We start from the raw sequence: 26409 nt of genomic DNA, 5'->3' as shown, positions 1-26409 counted from the left end.
GCTGCCCAGTGCTGTGTGTATATTGGACGGAGGTACTGTGGGGAATTGAGGAGATGACTGAGATCCAGCTGCCGCACACCCCTAAGCTTGCCCTTTTGGGATATGTTGAGGGGCTGCCTGCCGCACACAGGAGATTGGTAGGACTGTTGCTGCTGGCTAAGCGTAGGGTGTGCTGGGGAAGGTGTTGAATTCCCTGTTGCTCTGAATGGTTGCATGATGCTTCTCATTGTCAGGAACAACTAATGATATACTGTGACCTTATGCCGGAGGGTTCCCTACCGAGAGAAATATGGGCCCCCCTGCACTCCTTTTTGGAGACCCATTCACCGACCAACATCCATACAGTAGTCTAGCGCCCCTAAGCGGCTGCGTAATAGTGATACTCTGCTGCCATGCTATCAAATCACTGTTTACATTTGTATTGGTGATCTGACAGCTGCAATGTCCTTATTTACCCCCCTCCTTTTTCTGCTATATATTAATCCCTCTCTTTTCCTTTGTCTGCTTCCTTTTCCGATTCCCGCTTTCCTTATGTTGATGTCTCTTCCATTTCGTTTGTTCTACACATCGGTTGGTCTCAGTGATGCGATTTGGATAACACTGCGGCCAATGGCGCTAGTTCGCCTCCTTACTGAGTTATACGTCTGATGGATATAAGATGCTCCTTACTTTATATTGTGACTATATGGTGTATTTATGACCTCACGATGTGTCTGTTTGATGATGTTTTCAATAAATGCAAAAATAAATAAAGTAAATAAATAAAAAAAAACACCATCACTCTCTCATGGTGTTCCTTCCCTCCTGGGAACAACTGTAAACAGACATGCAGATTAAAAAAGCCCTTTCAGGACTTTGTGGCATGTGTTTTTTACCTCTTTTACTGAGCTTAGTCTAGTGATAGCAGTGAGGGGAAAGCCGTCCCCCCACCTTATGGGCTTCCTAAAATGGTACAGAGGATGGCAGCTGATCCAGTGGGAAGGCACTGGAGATTGCTGGCCTCAGCTGAGGCTATGGGAGTGGGCTTTTTTGCTAGAGAAATATATTCTTCACCTGCTTTCCTCCCGAGCAAGACAGTGCTCAATTTGGGTACTTGGGTCAAACACACCCTGTAAGGAAATGCCTCCTTGGCATGGTTACCCCCTGCCTTTTTGCCTTTTGCTGATGCCAGTTATGATTGAAAGTGTGCTGGGACCCTGCTAACCAGACCCCAGCACCAGTGGTCTTTCCCTAAACTGTACCTTTGCTCCCACAATTGGCACAGCCCTGGCACCCAGATAAGTCCCTTGAAAATGGTACCCCTGGTACCAAGGGCCCTGATGCCAGGGAAGGTCTCTAAGAGCTGCAGCATGTCTTATGCCACCCTGAGGACCCCTCACTCAGCACATGCACACTGCCTCACAGCTTGTGTGTGCTAGTGGGGAGAAAATTATTAAGTCGACACGGCACTCCCCTCAGAGTGCCATGCCAACCTCACACTGCCTGTGGCATAGGTAAGTCACTCCTCTAGCAGGCCTTACAGCCCTAAGGCAGGGTGCACTGTACCACAGGTGAGGGCATATGTGCATGAGCACTATGCCCCTACAGTGTCTAAGCAAAACCTTAGACATTGTAAGTGCAGGATAGCCATAAAGAGTATATGGTCTGGGAGTTTGTCAAACACGAACTCCACAGTTCCATAATGGCTACACTGAAATCTGGGAAGTTTGGTATCAAACTTCTCAGTACAATAAATGCACACTGATACCAGTGTGTGATTTATTTTAAAATACACCCATAGGGTTCTTAGAGAGGCCCCTGAATACCAGTCCGACTCCTAGTGCTAGGCTGACTAGTTTCTGCCAGCCTGCCACAACCAGACGAGTTGCTCGCCACATGGGGAGAGTGCCTTTGTCACTCTGTGGCCAGGAACAAAGCTGGTACTGGGTGGAGGTGCTTCTCACCTCCCCATGCAGGAACTGTAACACCTGGCGGTGAGCCTCAAAGGCTCATGCCTTTTGTTACAGTACCCCAGGGCATCCCAGCTAGTGGAGATGCCCGCCCCTCCAACCACTTTGGTGGCAAGGCTGGAGGAGATAGTGAGAAAAACAAGGAGGAGTCACCCACCAGTCAGGACAGCCCCTAAGGTGTCCAGAGCTGAGGTGACCCCTGCCTTTAGAAATCCTCCATCTTGAGATTGGAAGATTCCCCCAATAGGATTAGGGATGTGCCCCCCTCCCTTCAGGGAGGAGGCACAAAGAGGGTGTAGCCACCCTCAGAACAGTAGCCATTGGCTACTGCCCCCCAGACCTAAACACACCCCTAAATTTAGTATTTAGGGGCACCCCAGAACCCAGGAAATCAGATTCCTACAACCTGAAACAAGAAAAAGGACTGCGGACCTGAAAGCCGCGCATAGACGACGGAGACGACAACTGCTTTGGCCCCAGCCATACCGGCCTGTCTCCCGACTCAAAGAAAAGTGCAACAGCGACGCATTGGACAGGGACCAGCGACCTCTGAAGCCTCAGAGGACTGCCCTGAACCAAAGGATCAAGAAACTCCTGTGAGCAGCAGCTCTGCTCAACAACAGCAACATCTTTGCAACAAAGAAGCAACTTTTGAAGAACTCACTCTTCCCGCCGGAAGCGTGAGACTTCCCCCTCTGCACCAGACTCCCCCGGCTCGAGCTCCAGAGAACCAACACCACAGGGAGGTCTCCCAGGTGACTGCGACCTTGTGAGTAGCCCGAGACGACCCCCCTTGGACCACTACAGCGATGCATGCAGAGAGAATCCAGAGTCTCCCCCTGACCGCGACTGCCTGTAACAAGGAACCAGACGCCTGGACCAAGCACTGCACCCTGAGGACCAGAAGGAACCGAATCTTAGTGCAGGAGAGACCCTCAGGTGACCCTCTGCCTAGCCCAGTCAGTGGCTGGCCCGAGAAACCCCCCTGTGCCCTGCCTGCACCGCTAGAGTGACCCCCAGGTCCCTCCATTGTTTCTAATACAAAACCCAACACCTGCTTTACACACTGCACCCAGTTCCCCTGTGCCGCTGAGGGTGTGTTTTGTGTTCCTACTTGTCCTCCCCCCCCCCCCCCCCCCCCCAGTGCTCTACAAACCCCCCTGGTCTTCCCTCTGAAGACGCGCGTACTTACCTGCTGGCAGACTGGAACCAAAGCACCCCTGTTCTTCATAGGCGCCTATGTGTTTTGGGCACCTCTTTGACCTCTGCACCTGACGGGCCCTGTGCAGCTGGTGTGGTAACTTTGGGGTTGGCTGGAACCCCCAACAGTGGGCTGCCTATGTCCAGGAACTTAGACTTGTAAGTGTCTTACTTACCTGACAAACTAACCATTACTTACCTCCCCCAGGAACTGTTGATTTTTGCACTATGTCCATTTTTTAAAATAGCTTATTGCCATTTTTACTAAAACTGTGTATGCTATTGCTCGAATTCAAAGTTCCTAACTTACCTGTGTGGAGTACCTTGCATTTTATCTATTTACTTCAAATCTTGAACTTGTGGCTCTAAAAATAAATTAAGAAGAGATATTTCTCTAAATAAAAACTATTGGCGTGGAGTTAAGTCTTTGAGTGTGTGTTCCTCATTTATTGCCTGTGTGTACAACAAATGCTTAACACTACCCTTTGATAAGCCTACTGCTCCACTAGACTACCACAAAATAGAGCATTAGAATAATCTAATTCTGCCACTATCTTACCTCTAAGGGGAACCCTTGGACTCTGTGCACACTATCTCTTACTTTGAGATAGTATATACAGAGCAAACTTCTTACACACCCGATAACCTTGAAAGGCTGGAAAGTCGAAGCTGACTAGAAAATAGGAGGAAGTCATGCCTTTGTGGTTGTGACCCTACCCATCTTGTACTGCTGGAAGTCCTTATCCATTGAGGGATCAAACAAGTTCTTCCCTTGATCTTCTATGGGGCTTGCAGCTCCCATCTGAGGTCTTAAACCAAGACCCCTAACACATGGCCAGGCCAGAGTTAATGACCTAGGCAGGTGTTTGTGAGGTCACCAGATATTAGTAGTTACTGCTGTGCAGTATCCTTATCAATTTAGAGCTACTAATCTTTCTTGACATAGTTCTTGAGTAAGAATATTGAATAAACTTGTGCTGGAACTGGTGAAAATAGCTAGCTATGATGACATTGGCCAGTGGAAGGGAAAGACCTATGGACCGGCACATTTACTCATGTTTCTCCTGACACTTCACGTCTGTGTTTGTGTGAGGACAATTCTTTGTGTTTGTTGGAAGCTGCCATCACCACCGCAGATGAGCAGGATGATTCTGGACTAAAAGACTGGACCTGATCTGAAGGAAGGAGGAGATGGAAAAAATGAGTGACAAAGACCCCAATTAATGATTTGAGGCCCTATATAGGCAATTCTACGAGCATGACAAAAGGAAGGTTCAGATCCCCACCATTTGAATGAAAAATAGGAATTGCCACAACAGTGGTGGTGTGCAATATATTACCTGTGTATGCAGTATAAGCATGCAAGCCATGTACAAAGGACAAAGAAACCTCCGCTCAAGATTGGCACCCCGCCTTAGAACAACACCCTACAAGAAAAAGACTATAGGTGGTACATCCTTCTCCGTTCAAGCAGCCAAACTATGGAATTCATTACCCCCAACTATAAGAGCCAAAGATAACTTTTTTTGTCTTCAGAAAACTACTCAAGAGTTGGCTCTTTCCTTCATAACCGCCATATTCAAACAACTATGAACTGCATATGCTATGTTGCTAAAAAAAAAAAATCTTATTATGTGTCTATTTCTAGTTATGTATAGTTCTTTAGAAAATATGTATCGCTACTATGTCATAACAATAAAATACACACACACTCTTTAAACCTGTTTGACTAAGTATATTTACCCATGGTTCTAATTATGTATTGTATGTACATATGGTGCATATGTGTGTGTATTCATGTGTGTTTGTATGTGTGTATGTAAATATATACATATATATATATGTATTTATGTGTATATGTTGTTTCTGTGCTTTGCATGTTCGTGGGTCATTGCATGGATCCTGGGTGGGTTGTTATACTAGATATCTATGAATCCCTGCTGTCATCTTAGCACACTTATCTACCCATCATCATATGTCATGTCTCTATCAAACTATCCTCCATTCCCACTCTGACTCATCCCAAATCCTTTCTACTACTTTTATCTCCTAAATAACTCTGCCTAAGCTCTTCCCTCCGCTTCCACATCTAACTCACTAAACCTCACTCTACTACCATGACCTCCCACACAACCCTACTAAATTCTCCCTCGTTTATCTCACGCTGCTACTATGATCTCCCTAACCCTTCCACAGACTCTTCCCTCCTCCATCCCCCTTTATTCATCCCAAGCCTTTGGGTTGAGTAAATGAGGGATATACTCCCAATTAACACTTCTGGATTTCTTTCCTCCTCCACCCCTCCATTACTCCAGTCAATCTAACTAACAAACTCTTATATCCGCGGCTCAAATGAACTCATAATAATACTAAAACTGTACTCATATTTCCCCATACTAATCCATCACTAATTCTTGTTGGGTTCCAGAGTAGAGTGCTACTCGCCGAAAAGCGCTTTGATGCCTCGTCAGGGGTAGTAAGCACTATATAAATACTATTACAATACAATGTATTGATATATTCATGGAAGCAGTGTCTCGTCCTACTACTAGGTGGCAGAGATACCTTCAGATTGAGATTTGAAAATAACCATCCTATATGATTATCCTCCATACTACAGTGAAGGCTTTCAGGCATAGTTAATGTAAATGTGGCCTAGGCTCAGGAAGTTAATTGGATGATTCTGTGAATCAGGATCAAGTGTATGATAGTCTAAATCCATGGTGTTGAATTGTAATTTACAAATACATTTTTGAATGGATGAAACAAATCATATTCTTATTCTGTTAATGAGAAAGAATCCAATAAAAAGAGGATTACAAAATCACATAGACATAACTCGTTACTAATCAGAAAGTGGATTAACTATTTTAATGCTTTTGTTAAAGTTCTGTCATATGTCAAATGCAAGGTTTTGTGTTGTAGGTTCCTTCTTTTGCTGGTCAAACAAGACTTCATGCTTCCAATCCAAATTTGTCTACCATTGACTATGCAGAGGAGAAACCATACTCTGATGGGCTCGAAAACTCTTCAGATTTTTCTAAAATGCATGAAGATTTGTGTCGCGTTGCTCATAAAGGTAAGAAATCATGGATTTGAAGTCTTGTTAAGGCTATGTTGGAAGCTTCTTAAATTAGAATACAAGAAACATAGTGCAGAACAAATCTGTTTGGGTGTGTCTTTTTTTTCTGTACTCTTGAAAATATCTTCATAAGGGTTGTGTACTTACTTTTGGTAACTTAAAAATTACATTGGTAAAAAAATAGTGTTGTTTATGTGTGATCTATTTTGAACTAAAAATCGCTAAAGACAGTGTTCATTAATTCAACAACATTTATAGAAAGAGATCTGCTCATATTTCAAGTGAGCAAATAATTGCTCTAAACAGTCATGACCCTTTGAGGTATATATATTGAACTGGAGAGTAAGCACCATTTTATTAAACTCTTTGTATGTCTTTGGTTAAAGTGGTTCCTTTTGGTACCTTTTAGTATGTTTTTCTTATTTTTATAGCATGTGTGCTTTGGACACCCGCAGCATGTTGGCGATCAGGCTTGCTTATTTTGTAGCACAACTAAACTCTCATTTCCCAGTCACTTTAAAGTGTGGCCATTGCTGAGTAAGCTAGTCACTGAGTTGGTACTATTGACCTTACACAGCCAATTTGATGTATGTTGGTTAGATCACCTGTTAATTCCGTGGCACAGTTTAATCTTTTTGGTTGTATGGTTACTTTACCCCAGCTTAATGACTTTGCTTTTTTCTAGTTTTTATTGACCATACCCAACTCTCTAAGCCCACATTCATGTTGCTGCATTATGTTACACACTGGAAATTATGTCCGCATTCCTTCAAATTGTTAATCAAATATGTTTCTGAGTGTGCTTCTTTGCGAATTATGACATCGATTTTACTTTTGCCTTTATCGAGGAGACCCAATAGCCACTGTTGGCTTTACATCCATCACATTCACTGAAATACCCAAGTGGCCTTGAAAGCCAGTGTGTGTGTTGCTGCTTTTTCGGAGGGGGGAGAGAGGGATGATGTGTCAGCACCCTGTGATCATTTCAACAAACTCATAGCTATCTGGAATTGCCTCAGACCTTCAACCTTACTATTTTTGCTAACAGGTTTGATAAAATAGCTGCTACACAGATCTACTTTGATCATTTTAAATTGATATTAAAGCATTTGTGACTAAACTTTGTTAACATTTTTGCAAAGTTTAGATTTTGTGTAGTTCTAGATAGCATTATAAAAAAATATGCAGACATTGTTCATTATTCAACAACCCCTGGCTAGGTATAATCTTAGGTACCATGTTGGACAAAAAAGATGGACTGGGATGCAGCCATGTAACAGCAATTGGCTGAGATTAGTTCAGGCATTCTAACCATCATTGTTTTGTATTCTTCAGTGTGATGTTTAAAGTGTGACAGGTATGCTCAGACGTGGGTCCCATGTGCACTGTACCACTGTTAACAAGCTGCACCCGATTGACAAGGGCCAAATAGGTCACAATTAGTCTTGGGTTGCTTGTTTTCTGGTTCAGAAATGACCAGGCTTGGAAGTTCAGGCTAAACTGTTCTATTGGAACAGGAACAAGGCTGGTTTGTGTAAGGCTGAGCCTAATCTGATTTGGTATGGTTGGCAAAACAATGATATACTGGGATGAGGCCTGAGTAATTACCAGCGACTAAGATTAATTTAAGCGTCCTAGTGATCACTTTTTTTTATTTTTCATTGTATCAGCCACCTAAATATCATTAGCACTTAATGTCAATTAACAAACTAGCAGAATCCCAAAAATATTCTGGACACTTGTGTCCTCATTTCGTGTGTGGGAATTTATGAAGACCTAGGGCTAGCGAATTTGAATGTTTTTGGAAGCTTCACAGACTTTTCAACGTGTGAAGGCACAAAAGTGTTTTAATAAATTGAGAGGCAAATTGAGTAGCCCTTACTCAACAGGGAAAAGCTAATCCTCCTGCAGCAAAGGATTGTGCAGGACAGCAAAATATAATTGATAGCTCTCCCCAAGCCCTGTATTCAGCCACCTCTTTTATGCAGCAATGTTTAGGGTCCAGCATCTTTTCTGTATCCACCATTAGTATAACCCTGCCTGCTGGTGTGACATGGTGGCCCGACCCACCATTGTGATCTCACCTAGGGGCATCCCTTTTGGTCTCACCTGTAGTTCTCACCATATTCTGCAACCTCCCTGTACTTGTTACCAGGTAATTACAAGAGGGCTGAAGATTCTACTGATTTCCAATGATCCTCCGTTTGAAGGAATTATTCCACCGGCATGTTATTTGGAGTAAAATATTGTCAGAGAGACCCATGGCAGTAGTTTTCTTTCTTTTTTTTTTTAAACCAAGATTTGCAAATCGGGTAAAATCAGGAAACTTTAGAAAGACTTGATAAAGATAAACATTTCATGATTTCACCTTCCTTGTGGATATGAAAGAAGTGTGCCCACCCCTAGCTATATAGTTAAATGGTCAGATTAATGAGCTTGGAAACATGTTATTTCATTGAAAAACTCAAGTAAGAAATCATTGCTTACCAAATCAAATGCTTTCATGCTTTTAACCACAACATAGTTATGCTATCCTATTTTAGATTTAAACTTAAATTAACTGATAAAACCTCACCAAAAGGAAAACAGCCATCACCAGTGTAAACATATAAACATTGATAAACACCTGCACAACCACAAACTAAAATACCATTCAAACAAAAGAAATGAAGAGTAGTCATTTGTATTATTTCGTCCTATTGGTACCAACACAATACAGCTTTGTTTTTCAAGGTAGCAACAAGAAAGACTGGTCTGAGATTATTTTGCTTGAGTTTTGTTGTCTAGGGATGTCATTCAAATATTATTTCTTCTTCCTTTTGTTCCCTTCAGGTGTTTGTTGCTTAAACTAAAGGTGCAGGGTTTAGAGCATGTTGTAGTCCTGATCTAATTATTTTAGTCAATGTACAGAATCTGGGAATATTAGTCATATCTGATTTGTTGTCAGTGTTTATTTTTTTTCACTGATTGGTGAAATGGCTGGCACATAAGAATTGTGGCCAACTTGTACTATCATATTTACCCACAGATGCAAAATGTGTTGAACTGTTTGATACATCGAAATCCTATCTAACAAGTCAGTATTGATAACCAGTCCACTGACAAATAATACAGGCTTTAAACATTCAAGGGAAGCTGTAGTTATAGGTACATGTAAAGAAAAGGTGTCAACATGCACATGGGATAATGTAGAAAACTGAGTGCAGTATTTTCCACAGACCAACAAACTCATAGCTGCAAGGTGTCCCATTTTTATACAGTACCTTAAGTAAATCCTGGTCTTCTGTCCAACTGCACTTTACAGCGGGGGTGTTGAGCCCATAGTTACAATGTTAACAGCAAATACTCAAGTCCTGAAATACGATGTGATGTGTGTTAAAAGGCTAGGACTGATTAAAGTAGCAAATTTGCTCTGAGGACACTTGACAGCTATGAATGTCCAGTAGCATCACCTTAATGTAGTCAGGCAAAGAGTACAAAAAAGCACTAGTGAGCATTAAAGCATCACGTTCCAGGTGCCTTAGAATGCAGGGCAAAAAAATCATCTGGTGTAATTCAAACTTGTAAAGTTTTCCAAAGGGTCTGTGCTGTTGGCAGAGTTGACCACCCTTACAGCGTCATAATATTCAGTAAGAAGTTTGTGAAAGACCCCCAACTGTGTGCAGGAATTTGTTTATTAAATCATTTGAATATAGAACTTTAACTTGTTTAGTCCAATAATAGTCATGTAAACCAGACAGAGTAAGTGTTAGAGGTAATTAGCTGTGGTAAAGGGCACTGGGGAGTGAGTGTGAGCAAGAGTGCAATACACATACTTTCTCTGCCTATAAGAGTGTAACGTAAGTCCTTTGGACAAACTGCCAAAGGGAAGACTCTACATACCCTGCATGACATCCCCTGTAAACTAAATGTGTGTTATAACAAGCACTGCAAAAAAAAAAACTGTCTATTTTGGTGGTTAGGTAGGTTGAGTAAACACTGATAAAAGCTGATTTCAAAAGGTTTGGAAAACACCACTAAAATCCACAAAAACAATGAAAATGGAAAAACCTACATTTAGTTGCAGGTGCCTCTTCTGTTTGAAAATACTTGATTGCTTGTACAAGAAAAGATGCCTTTGTTGATAAAATGCTACCTAGCAGATATCCATGTTTGTTGTGTACGGATAATACAGCAAGATATTGCATCCATTTAGAAAATAATTTAGATTTACTCTTTATAATCAATGATTCATAAAGTTGTTGTCCCATATGAGCCACACTCATTCACAGACTTTCCCAATTTCAAGCATTTAGTAATAAACTTATTGTTAGAAATGGGGTCTTTGGTTGGCAGTCAGGTTACCCCCTGTCCAAGCAAGGACCCTCACTCTAGTCAGGGTAAGTCACACACAATCCAAATTATGCTGTGCCCACCCTCTGGTAGCTTGGTACTGAGCAGTCAGGCTTAACTTAGAAGGCAATGTGTAAAGTATTTGTGCAATAAATCATACATTAACACAATATAGCACCACAAAAATACACCACACAGTGTTTAGAAAAATATATAATATTTATCTGGGTATTAGCAGGTCAAAACGATAAAAGATGCAATAAGAAATTGTAGAGATATCACTGAAAAGTGATATGAAGTGTCTTAAGTCTTTAAAAAGCAAACAAAGTCTCTTTAAAGCACAAAGTACCTGGTTTGGAGTGGAAAATCTCCACAGAGGGCCTCAGAGGAGGAGATGCATGGAAAAATGGTGTGTGCGTCAGTTTCGACCCTTCACACACAGACTTGCGTCGTTATTTTCCACGCGGGGAGACGTGCGTTGTTTTCCGGGAACAAAAATGGTGTGTGCGTCGGTTTCGCCCCTTCACTCACGGACTTGCATCGTTATTTTTTACTCGGGGAAGACGTGCGTCGTTTTCTGGCACGCGGACTGGTCTCCTCTGTGGTTCACGGGATTCCCAGATGTCCCGGGGTCAGTGCGTGGATTCCTGGGCTTGTTGTCCGGCTGCGCGTCGTTCCGGTATGCTGTGCGTGGAATTTTCTCCCTCACAGCAGGCGTTACGTCGATTTCCTCTCTGGAAGTCGGGCGGAGTTGTCTAGGCGTGCCGTGCGTCGAAGTTCCGGTCGCACCGCAGGCATCACGTCTATCTTTTCCTTGCGGGGTCGAGTGGCGTCTTTCCGGATCGGCGTGCAGTGAATTTTTCACTGCGGAGCAAGCTGTGCGTCAAATTTTTTCACCGCACAAGGAGTCCAATTGAAAAAGAGAAGTCTTTTTGGTCCTGAGACTTCAGGGAACAGGAGGCAAGCTCTATCCAAGCCCTTGGAGAGCACTTCTGCATCAAGGCAAGAGTTCAGCAAGGCAGCAGGCCAACAGCAAGGCAGCAGTCCTTTGTAGAAAGCAGTCAGGTGAGTCCTTTGAGCAGCCAGGCAGTTCTTCTTGGCAGGATGCAGGTTCTGGTTCAGGTTTCTTCTCCAGCAAGTGTCTGAGGTGGTAGGTCAGAGGCCCGGTTTTATACTAAAATGTGCCTTTGAAGTGGGGGAGACTTCAAAGAGGGGCCTAGAAGTGCACCAGGTCCCCTTTCAGTTAAATCCTGTCTGCCAGGGTCCCAGTAGGGGGTGTGGCAGTCCTTTGTGTGAGGGCAGGCCCTCCACCCTCCCAGCCCAGGAAGACCCATTCAAAATGCAGATGTATGCAAGTGAGGCTGAGTACCCTGTGTTTGGGGTGTGTCTGAGTGAATGCACAAGGAGCTGTCAACTAAACCTAGCCAGACGTGGATTGTAAGGTACAGAAAGATTTAAGTGCAGAGAAATGCTCACTTTCTAAAAGTGGCATTTCTAAAATAGTAATATTAAATCCAACTTCACCAGTCAGCAGGATTTTGTATTACTATCCTGGCCATACTAAATATGACCTTCCTACTCCTTTCAGATCAGCAGCTACCACTTCAACAATGTATGAGGGCAGCCCCAATGTTAGCCTATGAAGGGAGCAGGCCTCACAGTAGTGTAAAAACGAATTTAGGAGTTTTACACTACCAGGACATATAAACTCCACAGGTACATGTCCTGCCTTTTACCCAGCACCCTGCTCTAGGGGTTACCTAGGGCACACATTAGGGGTGACTTATATGTAGAAAAAGGGGAGTTTTAGGCTTGACAAGTACTTTTAAATGCCAAATCGAAGTGGCAGTGAAACTGCACACACAGGCCTTGCAATCGTAGGCCTGAGACAAGGTAAAGGGGCTACTTAAGTGGGTGGCACAACCAGTGCTGTTGGCCCACTAGTAGCATTTAATCTACAGGTCCTAGGCACATATAGTGCACTCTACTAGGGTCTTACAAGTAAATCAAATAGCCAATCATGGATAAACCAATCAACAGTACAATTTACGCAGAGAGCATATGCACTTTGGGCACTTTACCACTGCTAACCAGTGCTAGAGTTCAAAAGCCAACAACAACAGGTCAGGAAAAATAGGAGGAAGGAGGCAAAAAGTTTGGGGATGACCCTGTAAAAAGGCCAAGTCCATCACTTATGTAGAAAGAAATGTCCCTGCTTTGTGTGAAAGAACTCGGCCCTACCTTTATATCAGTTTAAATTTACATAATTTATAAAATAACTGTTAATTCATCTTCCTTCAGGTTTTTAATGTTTGGTACTTGGTGACTTGCTTCCTTCATTTCCTCTACTACAGATTTAGGTGTTACGACTTTGACAACAATAGTATCAAAAATCAGGATTGATGTATGGGAATGAGAGTGCACACACTACAGTAATTAAACAGCTCCATTTGTCTATATCCAAAGATGCTCTCAAGTATCAGATCCTCAAGGAGGAGGAAGAGCCACTCGATCGTCCCCTGTTGGAACAAGTCCAAATGTAACAAAATGAGATATCTGAGCTCTCCAAATGAATAAATGTTCAGTACGCGGCATCGGCAATCTTTATTCTTACAAGAGTCTCTCAAATTCACCCATACCAAAATGGGTTTCATCTTGCACTTCAAATGTTGCAGCATATTTCTTCAGGGCTGGCCTGGTGTCCCTAGGTCATGTAATTCTCCTTGCTATAATGTGTACATAACTGTATTTCCTTGCTGCACCTGATTGTTGATTCTTTGTTTGGTCGCTCTTCTACATAAATTAGTTCGATCTCTGAGAAAAGTACTCCCTGTCCCTCGCACCATAGTATAAGGAAATTCTGGCTTGTCCTATGCCGCTGTGTGGAAGTACTGCCTCTCAACACTGTTATCAGTGTTTTTTCAAATCATTATCATTTTTTCCTTTTTTCCCCTTAATGACCATACCTAAAATTGCCCTTTTCCCACTTCTTCCCAAAATAAATCACTTATCACAGTCTTCTTGCCTGTTGCATATATGTGCTCTGTAGGGAATCATCATGATTATTTTTTGCGTGCTGAACCTCCAGATTTCTACTCTGGGCATTTTTCTCCTGCTATTCAAAAGTAAAATGTAGTTTGCTTCTCATTTACACATGGTTGAATTGCGTGTGGCACCCTGGGACTCTTAAAGACTCAGACTTACCTATCCATGTTTTAGCTGATAATTGCTCCCCCTGACAATTCTCCCACTGGATAACCTACCCTTCCTTTCCCAGATCGTAGAAGACATTTAGTTGTCTGTCTCAACATCAACTTAACTTTAATCCACTCAAAACAGAAGTCTTGCTGATCTCACTACTGCATTGTACCACATCAGATATATAATGTTTAAACTCGCTGGACTTGCTTGACTGCCATCCTCTCATCATCAATTGCACTATGTCCATGGGCTCCATGTTGGATAATCTTTCCCACAGAAGTACCTCAGCAAATAGTACTTAGTTTCACCTGGGACTTCAGAGAAATAAAACCCAATATACATAAAGACAATTAGAAAACTGTGGTACAATATCTAATACTGGCAAATTTAGACTGTAGGAAATCATTAATCATAAGGATTCCAAAGATACAGTTGACCCTGCTGTAGGCCACTCTACATACCATGGATAGGCTAGTCTCTGGTACCTTAAGGTAGTAACATCACACCTGTACATAAATCATTTTACTCTGAAAATCCATACTATCTTGAACAGAAACTGCTAATTTCAGGTGATATCTGTGCCTTTAGGAGTATAGACTGCTTGTAAACAAAAACTCCTGTTTGTATGAAGAAAAGGGCTTTAGAACACTTTTCAGAGTGTGGCAAGACATGGAACTCCATTCTGCCAGCTGTCAGGACTATCCCCTCTGTCAAAATACATTCAAAAGAGATGAAACCTTTAATGTTCCCAAGTCCCTTTCACCTAAAATACACCCAGACTTGGTGGGTCTTGTGCATAGTTGGTCTAATGATACAAACAATGCAACTGGACAGTTAATTTCTCTACACTGATAACAAACATATGTCTGTGTATGTGGGTCGAATTAGTGGCAGCTGCTGCTGCCAATACAAAGTGGTGGGGCATCATGTGGGGGAGGGGGGAGTACTTACCTGCTGCTCACCTCCTCTGTACTCCTCTGCTTCTGGCAGTCCATGGGCCACATTGCACAGCCTCCTCTCCAATCCAGATGCTGCTCTCATGCTGGTAATGCTATTACCCACCATCAGAAAAACTCTGGGATTGGTCTAAGCAGGCTGTTTTGCCGCTTCAATAGAGATAGGGAGCCTGTGCCTCTTCTCCACCCGGCTGTGCAAAACAGCTGGAGTTGGAGAAATCGAAGTGTGCATGTCTGTTTTGCCATGCTTAGCCGGCCAAACTGATGTGCACATACTGTGCCCACCACTCCTCCTCCTCCATAGAGGAAAGCCCTCCCTCACCTCAGACTTGGCCCAGCCTTGACTCAATCAGTGAAATAAATAATGATAATTACATTGTTATCATTTTATTTTTCATCTGCTGGCTCTCTGCAGTTGGGTGCTGCTCCTCCACCATAAAGGAGGAGCCACCTCTGTCTAATTACTTTTAGCGAACAGCATAATGAAGCAAAACTTAAAGGATGCAGCGAAGAGCACATTCTTTTTACTAGCCAAGAGCTACAACACTGAGTAAATGAAATGTACATTCAGGTGAACTCTTCTTTTCTTGCATGATTTACACTGAACTCCATCCACAGAATCCCTGCCTCATGATGCCCTTTTTGTAGAGGAGAAGGGAGCTTATCAACTCGTCTATAAATCCTAAATGGTTTCCAGACATCAGGGCCGAGTCGGGTATGTTTGGAACAGTTGCCCTCCATGACAGCTCCTGGCCTCCCTCCTTCTCAACGCTCCTGTATTTGTAGCTGTGGGCTTATCGGTGTATGCTCATGGGGAGGCAGTTCACCTGGCACGAGGTGTTTTAGGTGGAAGAGAAAGAAAAAAAAATATGAGTGCATGTTTGGTAATGGGAGACTGCCCGGACCAGATGTCATTGAGGCCTTACATTACAGTTTTACATTTCGGATGCAAATGTCTTCTAGTACTTGTAGTGTTGGTTGACTTCAATTGAGCTAAATTGATTGACTATTTGAAGAACCATTACTTGTTAAGGGAAACCTTTCACTTGTTTTTTTACAGTTCCAGTAATTTGCCGTATGATATTTCTAGCAAAGGATGTGGTGAAAAGATGGTATTACATTATAAAATGCAGCACAAAATGCTGCTGTTTGCTGCAGAATGTTGCTTTTTTCTGTAACAAAATTTCGCAGTCCATACTACAATATCTTGGGAACTCCGGGGATTTCCTGAAATTATTACACTTCAGAACGTTTAGAAGTTGATAGCTTTAAACAAACACACTATTAATTTTATAAACGCGGTTCACATACTTGTTCTGATCTTGACGTACTCTCAATTCGTTCTAAACTAATGTATATTTTTGTATCCATGGAGATTTAAGATATCTTTGAGTATTAAATCATTTAAAAATATATATATTTTATTGAGTGTTATATCACCAATCTAAAGTCGCATTTGAGCCATCAGTTGCCTTTCTGTAATTCAAGGCTGTGCATTCTCCAGCAATAAAATCAGTTTCTAAACGCCACAAACTCCCCACCCTCCCCTGTCCTCCATGAGTTGTGCAGAGTAGAGATCCATACAACAGATTAAGTTTTAGCCACAATCATCCCATTAATACAGTCAAGTAATAGGAGGAACCGAAGTTCCCAATCATAGGGTGAGTAAGTGGGGTGTAGAGTTCCAGGAAGCAGTTTGTGTGTTCCTACAGTTTAAGGGAGGACTGGAGCAGGTGATGCTCCTGGTGATGTCTCTTGTGATGGAAGTTTTGGGTCCTTTAAGCAATCCACTAGTGTTTCCCATGCTGGGGCCGGGTCTAGAGAGCCTAGGTCCTGTCTTTGCGATTAACTCATGGAATAATACTTCTGCTATTAAATTGGTTTTGTGCTCCTCCTTCATTTAAAATACTACAGCGTATCGCTCACAAAAAATTTACTTTAATGTTTTGCACAAAGTGCTTAGATAAAACATACATAGATGAAATTCAGTTGTAAAATACAGGAAATTCTGATTGTTAGTTCTGAAGCCAAGATCTTTTGTTTATTATTTATTTGTTTATTATATTAAATAGTGACTTTTGGTGCCAGGAGCATATTTCAAGTGTGGGGGATATATATATATATATATATGTGTGTGTATATGTTCACTGAAAAAAAAAAAACAAAGGTTACAAGGACGTCATAGTTAGGTTCAAATTGTACACGCACAAAATCATAGTAATTCAGCAGTTATAGTTATACTTATCTCAAGAAAATATAACTGTTGCCCTAAGGCAACTATAACTCGCGCCCCTGCCATGCACAGTTTTCTCATCAATAATTTTATGTAAATTTTGAGTTAATATTATCAATGATGTCATAGAAGATGTCATAATTGAGGTAATAGGTGGAATAATTAGCAGTGCATGGTGAGGGTGTCAGTTATAGTTACTGTAGGGCACTAAATATAGTTTCTTGAGATAGGTATAATTATATCTGCTGGATTTCTATGGTTTTGTGCTTGTAAAATTTGAACTCATTTATAACATCCCTGTAACCTTTGTTTTTTTTCAGTGAATTTCTAGGATTATTTTAACGTTGAGTAATATTAAATGGCATTGCATTAATACAACTCTTGCTGCACACAGTTTTTGGCTGTGTGCAGTGGGGTTTGGCCACACGGCTTGGCCTGCGGCCACCCCGTAGCCGCCCAAACCCATGCCGCCAACGCCCCATAGGCACCCAAACCGCACCATGCATGGCCTTCAGTCATGCGTGGTCGGGATTGTCTGTAGTTGGTCCCAGGGCCAACCCCCCCTTCGGCACCCAACCCCACTCCACACACAGCCTATGGCCATGAGCGAAGGTGATTGGCTGCAGGGCCTGGCCTGCAGACAGGCCCTGCAACCAATCCCCCACCCACATACTCGGCAAACTGGGAGAAGTGCAAACAGCCCCCCTCCTTGGGCCAATTTTGGCCCTGAGCACCCCATCCCCTGGGACCCAGCCTGTTCATGAGAGGGGAGGAAGCTGTTCCCCCCCAATCTGATTTTGGCCTTGGAACCCCATCCCCCCAGGCCCGGACAATTAATAAAACAAGAGGGGTCCACATGGCCTCGTTTCCCTGGGGTTCAGCCAATTATTAAAAGAGGAGGGGGCATGGCCCTGCTTCCTGGGCTGATTTCCGCTCTAGGGACTTTATCCCCCTGGGCCCAGTCAATTTGTTTAAGGGTGGGGGGGGGGCAAGCGCCCCTGTGAACCCCATCTCTCAGGGCTGATCCGATTGTTGCTTGGTGCTTTGGCCCTACCCAGGGCACCCATTTGTGCACATTTGGGTACCACGCGGAGTGAGGCTCCCTGCCTCCACTACATTGCTCCTGCATGCAGGACGCAGCAAGAAGTGCCTGGCTGGGTGCTCCCAACGAATCCTGACGGTGCACTAAGTAGCGTCAGGATTGGCGCAGGGCAGGCTTGGAGCTTGTGCCTGCAGACAGAGGAGAGGAGAGGAGCGGTCGTGAAGGCGGCGGCAGTACAGGTAACTTTTTTTTTTTTTTTTTTTATTATTTTTTTTTATTCAATCCTCCCCTGTTAATCTCCCCTTCTCTCTGGGTCCCGCCCCGCCCCTTCAGCGTCGTGCAAGCCGCGACTGATTGAAAGTGCTAATCAGTATTACACTGGCATACGAAATGGTAGGAATGAGGTGGAGGCCACTACGTTATTTAGTAGTATTTACTGGTTGCCAATGAATGTACTCATCAATAGCTTATGTACTTGGTCAATGTCAACTATTACTACATTGTTAAAATAGTATAGACATTGAACTGGAATTTATTATATCTTCGTAGGAAAACATTCTTAGAAATAACTCTTGTCCTCTTCATGTATTTTCTTGGTAGAGGCACACTTTTACAATTCTTCACTCTTCTCTGCCTTTGAGGATTGTCAGAGGTGGTTAGACACGTCCTTATGCCTAAATCCATCCGGAACAGCTTTTGTATTATTACGCCTTTCCATGGTGGTGGATGGTCAAGATTTGCATTGCATGACATTTTGACTATATTGAAAGCTGATCCAAGTCACTGTACCATCTCTGGTGCAATGGCATAATTCTAAGATGTGAATGGTATTCCAAATGAGACCAGGTGGAGAACTGGACGTAAGCATTCCTGATTCATGATGAACCACCATATTCCAAAACATTCTTTTCATGACGAATGCCATTGCCTCTCTGAATGGTGCACTGCTCTCCATTAGTAATAATTTTCATTTACAGAGCCTTCAAAGTCTCATTGTTTGTCGTTCCCTTTCATTTGGACCCACCTATGCATATTCTTTGCAAGTAGTGATGAAATTGCGGTGTTGTCTATTTCTTGCTGCTCCGCATATTTACTTAAGAGCTGGTCTAGTTCCAACAAACGTTTTCCAAATCTGATCCGCAGAATCATGAAGTGAAGGAAGTACTCAACTTCTTAATTTATGACCTTTCGTCTTCTGGTGCTAAACTCCTTGACTGTGTAGCCTTTTCTAACGAAACATACCTACATATATGTGCTATAGGATACATCAAAGCATATCATGCTTCATGATTTTCAAAGACTTTAGTTTCTATACTCAAATTAATGAAACTGGCGTTGTTAAACTGATGACTCATCAAGCTCTACAATGATGCATGCTTCTCTGAGTCTTCCACCTACCACATATCCCTTCATCATATTTCTACCTTTCATCCTGTGGCTTTGATGCTAATTATTTAGTGCTGTATAGGAGACTGATTGCTGGGTGTTTAACATTGTTCCCAATACATTTTAGCAATCTGCCACTGCAAATACTTGAAACATTTTGTTTATGTAGAAATTGAGCTTCTGTATTCTATAACTTCTCATTACACATTGCAGGGGTGAAATAGAAGGTCTGAAAATAATTATTTATGACTACTCTCAATTGGGGCATTATAGTTCATAATTAAGCAGGTCTCTAATAGAACCACCAGGTCCCATCAACCTCCGAGCATGAGAGCACTGGAAAACGGAGCTAAAATATTACCCTAATTTCCTACTTTGTGCGCCAGAATAACGATTAAGAAGTACATAACCACCAGAGAGGCTGACGCTATTAATACTATGTAAGTTAAGAGGTTGCTCTTCAGTTGTTTAGAACAGGGTGAAAAACATCCAGGTGATAATGCCACCGAGTTATCAGTTGCCAGGGATACTTTTAACTCGTTCGTAATCTGAAGTGATTTAATGAACTTCACAGGCTACGAAGTTCAAGAACTGCACAACGACACATGCTACTGAATAAATATTTTTGCATTTTGTGAACCATTTAATGATGTCGGAGACCTAATATGTGAATTTTCAAAGCAACGTGATTGTCGATTGAGCATCCCCATTATTCTGATGACTGAACCTGGCAGTTGAGGTGATTATTCCTATCCTGAAATTCTAAAATTGGATATCATTCTTAGAAAAAACACAGTTTAATATCCAGAGGTTCATGTAAAACATATTCATGGTTTTCTGCAATGAGAGGACATTAAGAAGAACATATACTCACTTCCACAGGTAGCTTGGTCAGTGAGACTGGGAGTGTGTGAGCTTCAGATTTCCCGGCAATCGCACTGGCATATATCGTTAAAATACACTCAACGCCAAGCAGGGTGCATAAGAGGGGCTTAAAAGACAGTGGAAAGGGAGAGGAATGCAGGTTGGTAGGAGTACTAAGTGTGATAAATACAATATTTTGGCAAATAATCAACATTTTTGAAGCTTTCAAAACAGAGATGAGAGCGTGAGTGTGTGTGTGTTTTTGTCAGTGTGTGCATGCAAATATTCCAGGTGAAATCGGACAGACACCTCACTGTACCAGACTGTAAGCACCTGTACCCAAATGTTCATCAGAAAATACATCTATTAGGGGAGTGTAGCTCTCCAAACGCCACCTGAAGCTATGCCCATATCCACTTACCAAAGCTCACAAGAAGTCCAATCACCAAGATTCGACTTTAGGTGAGTTTCAGCAGCACCCTTCTCAGAAGTTCCCATGGGTCTCATTAATCTAAATAGGAGTTTTGTCATTCGTAGTCGTACTATCAAAGGCAACGTGCTGCCGAGAATTAATTTGCTCTCTGAATTGTCCATTGTACACTGGGGTACTGCTTGCTTTAGGGTGGGGTAGAATCCCTCTCCATCAATGATATTCATGCCCTTGAATTTAGGCCAAATGTATTGTCTGCAGCATGCTGTGAAACGTTTACCTGTGTGAGATCTGCCGAACAGCCATGTAGGTTTTTTCACCCCATCCCTTCTGCAAGTGTTGAGCTCTAGCCACAGACCCTAAGTTCAGTCTTGTACTTTAACTGGCAAGAACCTCCTTCATGCGTATCTCGTGACTTCTCTGAATTGTTCCAATAGGCTGAGGTTTTGGTAAGTGGGAACAAGTAAAAGCAGTTCGTGGAAACATCATTTTGTGGACTACTGGTTCTGCATTCCCATTGCTGATGGTTTCCCAAAGCCACATGTACACTATTTACTGTGGTTGACCTCAACACTGATCTAGATAGCATTACAAGGATGTATTCCTAGAGACACACATGGTTGTATTGGTCCTTGTCAAGGGCCAAGTGTGCCTTTGTCGGAGCTTCCAAGGCTGTTTCTTTTAATATTGGACCAAACTTACTCCTTTGTCCTCCCAGCCAGGGAGTTCTCATTAGTTTGGAAGACGAGGGACATGTAGTGTCTGGTCCAAATCACTAAAGCGATTAAGGTTTTCTTTTTTTTTATTATTATTTGTTTGGCTGTGCGGTCATTGCTGTCGCCTGTTCGCTTGACTGACATTGTTTCTATTGTTATTTCAGTTTACGTCACCTTGAGGGCTTCCTTCAATACCGTATCTAGTGAGAGAGAGAAGTTAAAGCAGATGCTGGAAAATGACACCTGTTCTTCCCCCTCTGCTCAGATTGTTGGTCTAAAAAACGCTCTTGCATCGGTAAGTCTGCGTCCTGTTTCAGGAGTGTGTTTTTTAGTGGGTGTTAATTTAAACGATTTCCTATCACGTACCACAAGAAATTAATTGTTTCATTTTTTGGCTTCGAGAAACCGTGCCACCTTCTGATAATTTCAAATCTATTTAAGACAAAATATTTAAGAGTATTCGATTGTCTTTTTGCAGTTTTATATAGCGAGTACTCGGCCCGAAGGTATTGGAGTGCTTTACATAAGCACCAGGTACATTACACAAGGACACATTCATTTTTGGTAGACACAGGAAGATTAATTGATTTGCCCAGAATCACAGTATGTTGAGCTGAGGTGGAGACTTGATCCTGATTCCCCAGCTCCATGGTCTGCAGCCCTGGCCGTTATTCCACATCCTCTCCCCTAAAGTCTTCCATGTCTTTCGAAATATGTGTTACACTAGTACCTTACTATATATTGAGCATTTACACCCGAGGAAATATGGATCAGGCAAACTGGCCTCGATGTTTCACAAATAAAAACAAGTCTAGCTTGCTATGTTATTCACCAACAATTAGATTTTCAAAGGTTGTAACAGTAATTCAAACCTTTCCACCTGAACCATGTACCTCGGTCTTGGTTGGTCTTCCCCACTGAGTGTGGCACCTGCAAGCTGACACTTGTGTCTTGCCAGAACCGCAGATTCTGGTGCCAGCTCACAAGCGCCATCTGTCTTGGATTTAAGATTCTGGAGTGACAAGTTCTCCCATCATTCTTGGATCCAGGGTATCATAACAGGGGGACAGTGGATGTGCAGAAGGGGTATTATGGACCCTCCCTGTGCTTTGAAAGCCCACACTCTGCATTAGCAACATTTATATATAACTTTCTAATTTCAAGCAAACCTGCTGTCGTCATTTGAGGGAGCTTATTTGGCCACACTGCTAGATGGCATGTTTTCCCTTTCTCTGAAGTAATTTGTTTTAGAAATACTTAGAAACAGGTACACTTGGCACCTGATAGAAACAGAAGTAACATTCACAGGGAACTACAGTATTTTTTGGCTTCAGATATCACTGTCTTCTGACAAGAATGTTTGATTTTCGGGGCTAGACAGGGCTTTGTTGAGAGAATTCACAACGCATTATGTCACCTGCGCTTTTTACCTTCTGTCAAAATCTTTTTTTATGTCATGTCAGAATTTCGAAGTTACCTATTTATGGTACAACTGTTATAACCAGAATCATGAAGAAATGTCAAAAGTAGAGACTCATTTCGCCAAGTCAGAAATCTGCTAATTTGCATGATTTCTTTTCCAGTAACCTGATTAGATTCCTGAATTTTGGGGTATTAATATTGATTAGATTCCTGAATGTTGGGGTATTATCATTTCAAGGAAAGATAGTGAAATGTACATAAGTCGTAGATTTTCATGAGTAATTGTCAAAACTTTTCCTTGTGGATGGTATGGAGTCTTGAGTCTTTGGCAGGGAGACTGAATCGGCCATTCCCACTTCAAAAGTGTTTGTGAAAACCAATATCATTTTGACCGTGTACTTGGCAAAATCTGCTTTTAAAATGGATAAAGAAAGTCATTTCGATATTTGAAGTGTTAAATGTTATTGTGAGAAAACAAAACGTGATGATGAGCTTCATCTTTTATTGAACTCTTGGAGAACATCTGCCCTCTTGTCATTTAAAGCTTCATAAACATTTTGCCTCACTTGCTCACAATAGTTTGAATTTGGACCCCCCCCATTGATTAGAATAAAAAAAGTAATAATAATTGTGATATACCTCTCCATCATTTTCAGCAGTGATTACCAGCAGCCAAAGGCTTCCTGAAAATAAGTGAAGATGCTGAATTTATCAGCATTGTTATTGCCGTGGCATTTACCCACAAGGAGGACCAACAAGCCCTATTTTAAGGCTGTATTTAAATATGGGTCCAGTGGGCTTCAATAAAGTAGTGATGCTTGCCAGACTGCTTCCTGTTTTCCGGGGTTCTCATATTCTATTAATGCAGGGTTTTGTTTTTTTAACAAAACAAATGGTTGCTGTTGGACCTGGCTTTTTGACAGGGACATCCCCAAACTTTTTGCCTCCTTCCTCCTATTTTTTCTGACCTGTTGTTGTTGGCTTTTGACCTCTGGGCACTTTACCACTGCTAACCAGTGCTAAAGTGCATATGCTCTCTGTGTAAATTGTACTACTGATTGGTTTATCCATGATTGACTATTTAATTTACTTGTAAGTCCCTGGTAGAGTGCACTACATGTGCCTAGGGCAGGTAGATTAAATGCTACTAGTGGGCCTGCAGCACTGGTTGTGCCACCCACCTCAGTAGCCCCTTAACCTTGTCTCAGGCCTGCCATTGCAAGGCCTGTGTGTGCAGTTTCACTGCCACTTCGACTTGGCATTTAAAGGTACTTGCCAAGCCTAGAACTCCCCTTTTTCTATACATAAGTCACCCCTAATGTGTGCCCTAGGTAACCCCTAGAGCAGGGTGCTGTGTGGGTAAAAGGCAGGACATGTACTTGTGTGGTTATATGTCCTGGTAGTGTAAAACTCCTAAATTCGTTTTTACACTACTGTGAGGCCTGCTCCCTTCATAGGCTAACATTGGGGTTGCTCTCATACATTGTTGAAGTGGCAGCTTCTGATCTGAAAGGAGCAGGAAGGTCATATTTAGTATGGCCAGAAGGGTAATATAAAATCCTGCTGACTGGTGAAGTCGGATTTCATATTACTATTCTAGAAATGCCACTTTTAGAAAGTGAGCATTTCTTTGCACTAGAACCTTGTTGTGCCCTTCAATCCACGTCTGGCTAGGTTTAGTTGACAGCTCCTTGTGCATTCACTCAGACACACCCCAAACACAGGGTACTCAGCCTCACTTGCATACATCTGCATTTTGAATGGGTCTTCCTGGGATGGGAGGGTGGAGGGCCTGCCCTCACACAAAGGACTGCCACACCCCCTACTGGGACTCTGGCAGACAGGATTGACCTGAAAGGGGGCTTGGTGCATTTCTTAGAGACTCTTTGAAGTCACCCCACTTCAAAGGCACAACTTAGTATAAAACAGGGCCTCTGCCCTACCTCATCAGACACTTGCTGGAGAAGAAACCTGAACCAGAAACTACATCCTGCCAAGAACTGCCTGGCTGCTCAAAGGACTCACCTGTCTGCTTTTCTACAAAGGACTGCTGCCTTGCTGTTGGCCTGCTGCCTTGCTGAACTGCCTGGCTGCTCAAAGGACTCACCTGTCTGCTTTTCTACAAAGGACTGCTGCCTTGCTGAACTCTTATCTGGCTGTAAAAGTGCTCTCCAAGGGCTTGGATAGAGCTTGCCTCCTGTTCCCTGAAGTCTCAGGACCAAAAAGACTTCTCGCTTTCACTTGGACGCTCCGTGCGCCGAAATTTTTGACGCACAGCTTGCTCCGCGGCAAGAAAAACGCCGCACACCGACGCTGATCGACGCGACGCCTTCGGGGTGACCGAAACTTTGACGTACGGCCTCGCAAGGACCACGCCGCCCGACTTCCAAGGAGAAATCGACACGACGCCTGCCGTAAGACCAAAACTTCGACGCACGGCCTCGCAAGGACAACGCCGCCCGACTTCCAAGGAGAAATCGACGCGACGCCTGCCGTGAGATCGAAACTATGACGCGCAGCCCCGCAGAACGACGTGCAGCCGGAAAACAAGCAGGAAAATCCACGCACAGACCCGGGCCATCTGGTAATCCCCGCGATCCACGCCGGAAAACGACGCACGACTTCCCCGCGTGGAAAATAAGGACGCAAGTCTGTGTGTGCTGGGGAGAAATCGACGCACACACCATTTTTCCACGTATCTCTTCTCCTGTGGCCCTCTGAGGAGATTTCCCACCAGAAACCAGGTACTTTGTGCTTGAAAGACACTTTATTTGCTTTTTAAAGACTTAAGACACTTTATATCACTTTTCAGTGATATCCTTACAAATTCATATTGCAACTTTAATCGTTTTGACCTGCAAATACCCAGATAAATATTATATATTTTTCTAAACCCTGTGTGGTGTATTTTTGTGGTGTTATATTATGGTATTGTATGATTTATTGCACAAATGCTTTACACATTGCCTTCTAAGTTAAGCCTGACTGCTCGTGCCAAGTTACCGGAGGGTGAGCACAGGCTGATTTTGGATTGTGTGTGACTTACCCTGACTAGAGTGAGGGTTCTTGCTTGGACAGAGGGCAACCTGACTGCCAATCAAAAACCCCATTTCTAACATTGGTGATCAGCGGTGAGGATAGGACTTGTGTTTGTGCAGTGACATACAGTAGCTAAGTATTTCACTACCTACCCACAGTTGAAGGTCAACTTGATTTTTCATCTTTTTTGGCTTTTGATTCTCTGATGTCCTCCTGGATATACTATTGATATTTTGGACTTTGGATTTTGGTTTTTGCTGGTAAGATCTTATCCGAATGGGATTGCTTACCTACTCATTCTTTGTTCGTACTGACCACCTCACTAAGGCTGACCTAAGGAAGCTTTGCAGAAAATGGGGCCTTCCTGTAGCAAGGAGATCTACTAAGGCGGAGATGCTACATAACTACATAGTCTGGGGGGAGGAAAGATGGGCAGAGAGAGGCAGCAAGAAACCAAATGACTAAGTACCCCTCAGATGAGGAGGAGGACTACGCACATGAGGAGGAAGACTGCTCACATGAGGAGGAAGACTACTCAGATGAGGAAAGAGACCCAG

At 42.8% G+C, this 26409-nt stretch overlaps 1 protein-coding gene across 8 annotated transcripts in view; it reads left to right on the top strand.

Moving 5' to 3' along the window:
• The window catches only part of OSBPL3 (oxysterol binding protein like 3), a 911347-nt gene that overhangs the window by 568751 nt on the left and 316187 nt on the right, over positions 1-26409 (top strand). For all 8 annotated transcript variants that reach the window (XM_069211408.1, XM_069211401.1, XM_069211406.1 and 5 more), the window contains 2 exons: positions 6075-6228; positions 21556-21686. In XM_069211408.1, coding sequence (XP_069067509.1) covers positions 6075-6228; positions 21556-21686 — 285 coding nt within the window. The remainder of the gene's footprint in view (positions 1-6074; positions 6229-21555; positions 21687-26409) is intronic.

Source organism: Pleurodeles waltl, chromosome 10, assembly GCF_031143425.1.
Source record: "Pleurodeles waltl isolate 20211129_DDA chromosome 10, aPleWal1.hap1.20221129, whole genome shotgun sequence".
In the NCBI taxonomy this organism is placed as follows: Eukaryota; Metazoa; Chordata; class Amphibia; order Caudata; family Salamandridae; genus Pleurodeles; species Pleurodeles waltl.
Note: the sequence above shows the minus strand (reverse complement) of the source record. Positions and strands in the feature narration are given on the sequence as shown.